Source organism: Hemitrygon akajei, chromosome 6 (genome assembly GCF_048418815.1).
Source record: "Hemitrygon akajei chromosome 6, sHemAka1.3, whole genome shotgun sequence".
In the NCBI taxonomy this organism is placed as follows: Eukaryota; Metazoa; Chordata; class Chondrichthyes; order Myliobatiformes; family Dasyatidae; genus Hemitrygon; species Hemitrygon akajei.
The window spans coordinates 185,601,856-185,608,785 of NC_133129.1; the positions used below are offsets into that span (position 1 = coordinate 185,601,856).

A 6,930-nucleotide genomic window follows, 5' to 3' on the forward strand; every position below is an offset into this window, starting at 1 on the left:
TCAAGACCTCTTTTGGATCCAAGGGTCCTTTGGAGGTCAAGATTGAGACGATAGGGCGCCACGGGAGTGTAGCCATTAGTGCAATGCTTGGGGCATCAGAGTTCAGAGTTTAATTCTGATGCCATCTAGAAGGAGTTTCATGCTGTTCCCGTGATGATGTGGGTTTCCTCCAGGTGCTCCGGTTTCCTCCCACAATCCAAAGATGTGCAGGTAGTAGGTTAATTGGTCATTGTAAATTGCCCCGTGACTAAGCTAGGGGTAAATAGGTGGGCTGCTGGGCAGCACGGCTCAAAGAGCAGGAAGGGAAAAGGGACTGCTCTGCTCTGTACCTCTAAATAAAAGTAAGTAAATAAATAAAACTTATTGCTAAGCAATTTAACTTAGTGTTAAAAGAACAAAGAACCGGTTAAAAAATGAACTGACAGAACAAAGGAAAGGCTAAGGAAAAGCAATCCTGGTCATCTCATACTCAGAGTGGAGTTAACACAAATTCCAGTGATAACAATTAGCCTATCAAATAGCCAGATACAAGTAGTGCTACTGAGAAACCAAGAAATTTCCAGCAAGTTACAGAAACAACTATATGTTTCTTACAGAAAATTCACCGAGCCATTACACGTATGTAGGTGAGTATATAGAATTACAAAACAAGCATAGAAAAGTGAAACTACAAAAAAATAATAATTCCACGCCCCAATCCAACATCTCCCCTGGAGCAAAGACAGTAGAAAGTTCATAGGGATCACATCAGTAAAATTTATTTTAATAGTTACTACTGTGCGGTGTTTTTGTATTGGAATGTTCCTACAACCATGTTAGGCAAGTGATTAACCCCTGGTGTAAACAGTGAATAGCATTAATTAGATCATGAACAACACACACAAAATGCTGAAGGAACTCAGCAGCCCAGGCAGCATCCATGGAGATGAATAAACAGTCAATGTTTCAGGCTGACTGTTCATCAAATGAGATTATGATCTTTAGTTTATAGACTGAAAGTTAACAGTGGCATTTACACAGACATAATCTGACATGTACCTGACTGGGTGTCTTTGCTTTAGATCAGTAATCTTTAAGTTCAATTTCAGTTTATTGTCGTTCATCTGTACACAAGTATACTACTAAATGAAACAACATCGCCCCCCCCCCCCCCCAAGACCAAGTAGCACAGCACAGTACACACACACAACACATAAAGTAATTTTCGTAGGTAGGTCGCATCTGGAATTATTTCCAGGTAGCGGATGGATTCCTTCCACGCTGCTCTGACGTATTGGGAAATCGCGTACTAGGCAAGTCACAGCAGTGGTTTGCCATTGCCTTCTGCCAGGTGAGTTTATTTTAAGAGATCACCAGCTCTTAGTAATGTAATATTACCACCAATAAATTAACAAATAATAAGATGCATTTACAAGACAAGTTATAAGTAAACAGTATAATGCTACTGGTGCTTCATACGTGGTGAGACCCGGGTGGTGGCTGGGAGTTCAGTCGTCTCACAGTCTGAGGGAAGAAGGTGTTTCTCATCCTAAATTTCATTTCCTAATGCTAAGGTACCTCCTGCCTGATGATAGAGGGTCACAGAGTTTGCTGGATGGATGGGAGGGATAACTGACAATGCTAAGGGCCCTGCATACTCAGAGGTCTTGATACATATCTCTAGATAGATAGATAGATAGATAGATAGATAGATACTTTATTCATCCCCATGGAGAAATTCAACTTTTTTCCAATGTCCCATACACTTGTTGTAGCAAAACTAATTACATACAATACTTAACTCAGTAAAAAAATATGATATGCATCTAAATCACTATCTCAAAAAGCATTAATAATAGCTTTTAAAAAGTTCTTAAGTCCTGGCGGTAGAATTGTAAAGCCTAATGGCATTGGGGAGTATTGACCTCTTCATCCTGTCTGAGGAGCATTGCATCGATAGTAACCTGTTGCTGAAACTGCTTCTCTGTCTCTGGATGGTGCTATGTAGAGGATGTTCAGAGTTATCCATAATTGACCGTAGCCTACTCAGCGCCCTTCGCTCAGCTACCGATGTTAAACTCTCCAGTACTTTGCCCACGACAGAGCCCGCCTTCCTTACCAGCTTATTAAGAAGTGAGGCGTCCCTCTTCTTAATGCTTCCTCCCCAACACGCCACCACAAAGAAGAGGGCGCTCTCCACAACTGACCTATAGAACATCTTCAGCATCTCACTACAGACATTGAAAGACGCCAACCTTCTTAGGAAGTACAGTCGACTCTGTGCCTTCCGGCACAAGGCATCTGTGTTGGCAGTCCAGTCTAGCTTCTCGTCTATCTGTACTCCCAGATACTTGTAGGTCTTAACCTGCTCCACACATTCTCCATTAATGATCACTGGCTCCATATGAGGCCTAGATCTCCTAAAGTCCACCACCATCTCCTTGGGTGGTGATGGGTCCACCATCATCTTTCTAATGGGTGGAAAAGAAACCCTGATGGTTCTCTCAGCAGTCCTCTCAATCTTTGTAGGGTCTTGCAATTCCCATAGCAGACAATAATACAACTGGCCAGGACTCCTGTAAAATTTGGTCAGAATGGGGTTAGGGGAGCCTCATTTGCCTCAAATTCCTCGGAAAGCAGAGATGCTACTGTGCTTTCTTGACCAAAGAGATGGTGAAGTTGGCAGTATACCTGATCAGGACTCTGTTTTCGGTCCGTAATCTTGTGGTTATGTTAAATGTCATTCATTTATAGCTTTTAGAAGTCCCTGGATCAAGACAACAAGATGCCGGAGTGAGATCCGAGGTTGGTACTGTCAGTATTGTGTTATTTCTTTACGCCTTCATGATCAATGCCAAACCACTGACTGTTTTCTTTTCTCTTCAACCACCGCGTTAGCAACACACCAGAAAGCTATCTCCAGCCAGGACAACCAGTGAAACCAGAAAACTATCTCCAGCCAAGAAGGCCGTGGAAAATAGAAAACCATCTCCTGGACCAATGGCTTTTCAGATGTCTCCTGGAAAGGTGGCGGATACATCTGTCCATCGGAAAGAAGCTGCCTCCCTGGAAGTTGGTGGACGTAGCGAGTCCAAGCCTTTGGACAAGAACCGCCATAGCACCCATGTCAAAGGGGCAGTAAGTGCTTTGGCTGGTCCTACCAAGCCAAGATCTCTGGAATGCAACATGATTCCAGTGAGACCCCCCCAGGCACTGGTCTCTGAAACCGGAGCTGTTAGAACGAGTATTGAACATGCTGTCCCTCGCCCCAGGAAGCCCTGCACAGCCGAAATCAAATCTTTGAGCTCGCAGCCCCTTCTGCGGGCCGTTTCCTGGGAGTGTCTGGAGGTGGACGGGGAGCCCCCAAGCCCCCCTTTCCAGGCCGTTGAGAGCTTCAGTTTCAACGTATTCGACAACAGCCAACTTAGAGCTTTCGACTGTAAGGAACTGCCCGTTGAACCAAAGCTGCAGAAACTCACCAAACTGCGTGAGGTAACTTCGCTGCTTGTCAAGGGCTCTCTGCCCACAAAAAGGGGTGCATGCTTTTGCCTTGGTATTTTCCTGGAGGGGGGCACAGCAGAGGGAATCCTGGAAGCAAGGCTGGGACTGCTGCCCTGATGCACAGGGTCGTTACTCCTTGATGAACGATCAGCTGAGGTCCGGTTAAGCGAATGGCTAGAACCCTTGCTCTGGTTCCTCCTTTGTCACTGTCTGCATGTACAAATGCTGTCACTTTGTGCACTCCTTTCTCGACAAATCACTTCACTGCGGTCATGTTCTTGCCTGGCAACGAGCTCACGCTTCCTTTAACCACATCTAGAACATAGAGATTTTTACACAGAGAGTGGTGGGTGTGTGGAACACACTGCCAGGGGCGGTGGTAGAGGCAGATACCTTAGGGGCATTTAAGAGACTCTTACATAGGCACGCGGATGAAAGGAAAGTCCTCGGGGTGGGGGATGAGCAGGGCATGCAGTGCTTAGCTCAGGGTGTACGTTGTATAAAGATGCCGCAGTAACTGTCGATTTCTGAATCTACCTCATCATGGCCCAAGTTCAAGTTTAATTGTCATTCAGCCATACAGATGAATACAGCCAAATGAAACAGCGTTACTCCAGGGCCAAGGAATAAAATGCAGTATCAACAATCACACACAGCACATCTAGCATAATTATGATAATAGAAAACATAGTTGCAAAAAATAATAATAATATAAAAAATAATAATGATACAGCACGTCCCTGAGTGTCACGGCCTGTAGATTGATGGTGCGTGTGATGTTGTCCTGGAGTCATGTTTCTGTAAGAACCATCCGTAGTAGTTCCTCATCTTGTGCAAATGCAGCCACTTGCTCAATTTTCTATTTAACCACAATTTTCTATTGGTTGAATTTTCAATTCAATTTTCTATTGGCGTACTCAGGAATGGAATGGTCTGTATGGATGGTGTGCAACGTTCTCCGCCGTGCCTTGGTTCATGTGACAATTTAAAAACCAATTACCAAGCACCTGCACATGGGTTAAATTTAGGCCAATGAGACTGGTTTAGATGGCTAGCTTGGTCAGCATGGACCAGTTGGGCCAAATGGCCTTTAACAACATTGTGTGGCTCTATGGCCTTATGCTTGAGCAAGAAAATACTTTAGAAGACAGAGAAAATCGCAAGATGATATGATATAAATAATAATGTTTAGATGCACAATTTTGCACATGAGAAATGGCCACAATTGGATCCAGTCTTAGGTTCAAATCATTCACTGAATTCCCATTTCCCACATAATAGGTACTGGATTGAAATTATTTTCTCTCTCTCTTCCTTCCTCCCTCTCTCCCCCTCATTACCCCTCTCCTCCTCTCCTCATCTTTCTCTCTCTCTCTCCCCCTCTCTGTCTATTTTCTCCTTTCCCTCCCTCTGTATTTCTTTCCTCACTCTCTCCCCTTTCTTCTTGTCTCTCTCTCTCCCCTCTCTGTCTTTCTGTCCCCCTCTCTCATCTTCCTGCTCCCTTTCTCTCCCCATTTGTTTCCCCCTCCCTCTCTTTCTACCCACTTGCCTCATGTCACTCTCACCCTCTCCTTGCTCTCTTCATCCTCCAAATTTCCCCTTTCTTCCTCATTTAGCCCTCTCCTCCCCACTCCCTCCCAGCTGCTCTCCAATCGTCCAAGTAATATACCTTTTGTGTATCTGACTTTGTATATCAGCTTGTTAGAGTGCATGCAATTTGGACTGTCGTTTGCTAACACTGATGTTCACGCAACACCAGGATGAAGGAATAGGTGGAGAGTGGTAATGTGTCTGCTGCATGACGTTCCCACACACCTGTTGATAGGATTTTTACACAATTGTGAAATCTTCGCAATGCCATTAAATGGCAAACTATCTTTGACAAACTTTCTGCATCTCTTTACTTCTGTGGCTCTCCCTTGGTCAGGGTCGACCATGGATGCTGCATCCTGGCTGTCTATGTGATACAGAGAGTAAGCTGTTGCTCGTGAGGCAGGCTGTCCCTCTCCACAAAGTGGATGAATCCAAAGGTTCAGGAGGATGATTCCGGGAATGAAGGGGTTAACATATCAGGAACATTTGGCAGCTTTGGGCCTGTACTCACTGGAATTTAGAAGAATGCATCAGAATCTCATTGAAACCTACCGAATGTTGAAAGGGCTAGATGGGGTGGAAGTGGAGAGGATGTTTCCTCTAGTGGGGGCTGTCCAGAACTAGAGGGCACAGTCTCAAAATTGAGGAGCAATCTTTTAGAACAGAGTTAGGGAGGAATTTTTTTAGCCAGTGTGTAGTGAATCTGTGGAATGCTCTGCCACAGACTACCGTGGAGGTCAAGTCTGTGGATATATTTAAGGTGGAGGTTGATTGTTTCCTGATCGGTCAGGGCATCAAAGGGTATGGCAAGAAGGCAGGTGTATGAGTTTGAGGGGGGTCCAGGATCAGCGGTGATGAAGTGACAGAGCAGACTCGATGGGCTGAATGGCCTAATTCTGCTCCTATATCTTATGGGCTTAAAGGAATGGCAGAGACCAATACAGTTTGGCACCAGCAGCGTTGCAGGAGTTACCAGTCAGCGTTGAACTCACTGCCTTAGAGACTCCAGCTCCAGATTTTTTCTTGGGGTTTACTCTCGAAGGCTTCCCCATGAGTGGGTATAGCCACAAGGCAGCAGAGGTTTGAGATCATGTTTTCCTTGTCCAAGATGAGCTGCCAACCATGGCTGACACATCCCATCTGCCCAAAACAATTGGTTTTAAGGAGCCAGTAACCCACCTTTGCCCCTTCTCCTGTCAGTATCCGCTGGGCTTAGTAGCTACGCCAGACATGAAGGCCAGAAGCTGGAATTGGTTGTCAGAGGCTATTTGGGACACATACCACTGGGAACATTTACAGGTAGTGGGAGCTTATCCCTGTTACTCCCCCAGCAATAGCAACCTTAAGGAACACTTTACACTATAAATTGTAATTGGAATGAGTTCTAATTTGTGTCACAGATCGATGTGTAATAAGCCGTCTGTGTTAAACCCTCGGGTATCAATCTAGACAAACATCCCTTTAGAACAGAGATGAGGAGGAATTTCTTTAACCAGATGGTGGTGAATTTGTGGAATTCATTGCACAGGTGGCTGTGAAGGCCAAGTCATTGGGTATATTTAAGGCAGAGGTTGATAGATTCTTGGGGATCAAAGATTATGGGGAGAAGGCAAGAGAATGGAGTTGAGTGGCATAATAAATCAGCCGCGATGGAATGGCAGAGCAGATTCAATGGGCCGAATGGCCTAATTCTGTTCCTATGTGCAGCTTCAAACCAGGAATCTGATTGAAATGGGCCAAGTACTCTGTAGCTAAAGCATAAAGATGTCAAAGGCAGCTTATACTCTGGTGTGATATATACAGCTGTTCTTATGGTCATTCTAAGGATTTTTTTCCGCAATATCTGTAGGGCAGTTA

General features: G+C 44.8%; 1 protein-coding gene across 1 annotated transcript in view; it reads left to right on the forward strand.

The window, feature by feature from the left end:
• The window catches only part of mrvi1 (murine retrovirus integration site 1 homolog), a 253,637-nt gene that overhangs the window by 145,725 nt on the left and 100,982 nt on the right, over positions 1-6,930 (forward strand). The window contains exons 12-13 of the mRNA XM_073049956.1: positions 2,734-2,784; positions 2,878-3,471. Coding sequence (XP_072906057.1) covers positions 2,734-2,784; positions 2,878-3,471 — 645 coding nt within the window. The remainder of the gene's footprint in view (positions 1-2,733; positions 2,785-2,877; positions 3,472-6,930) is intronic.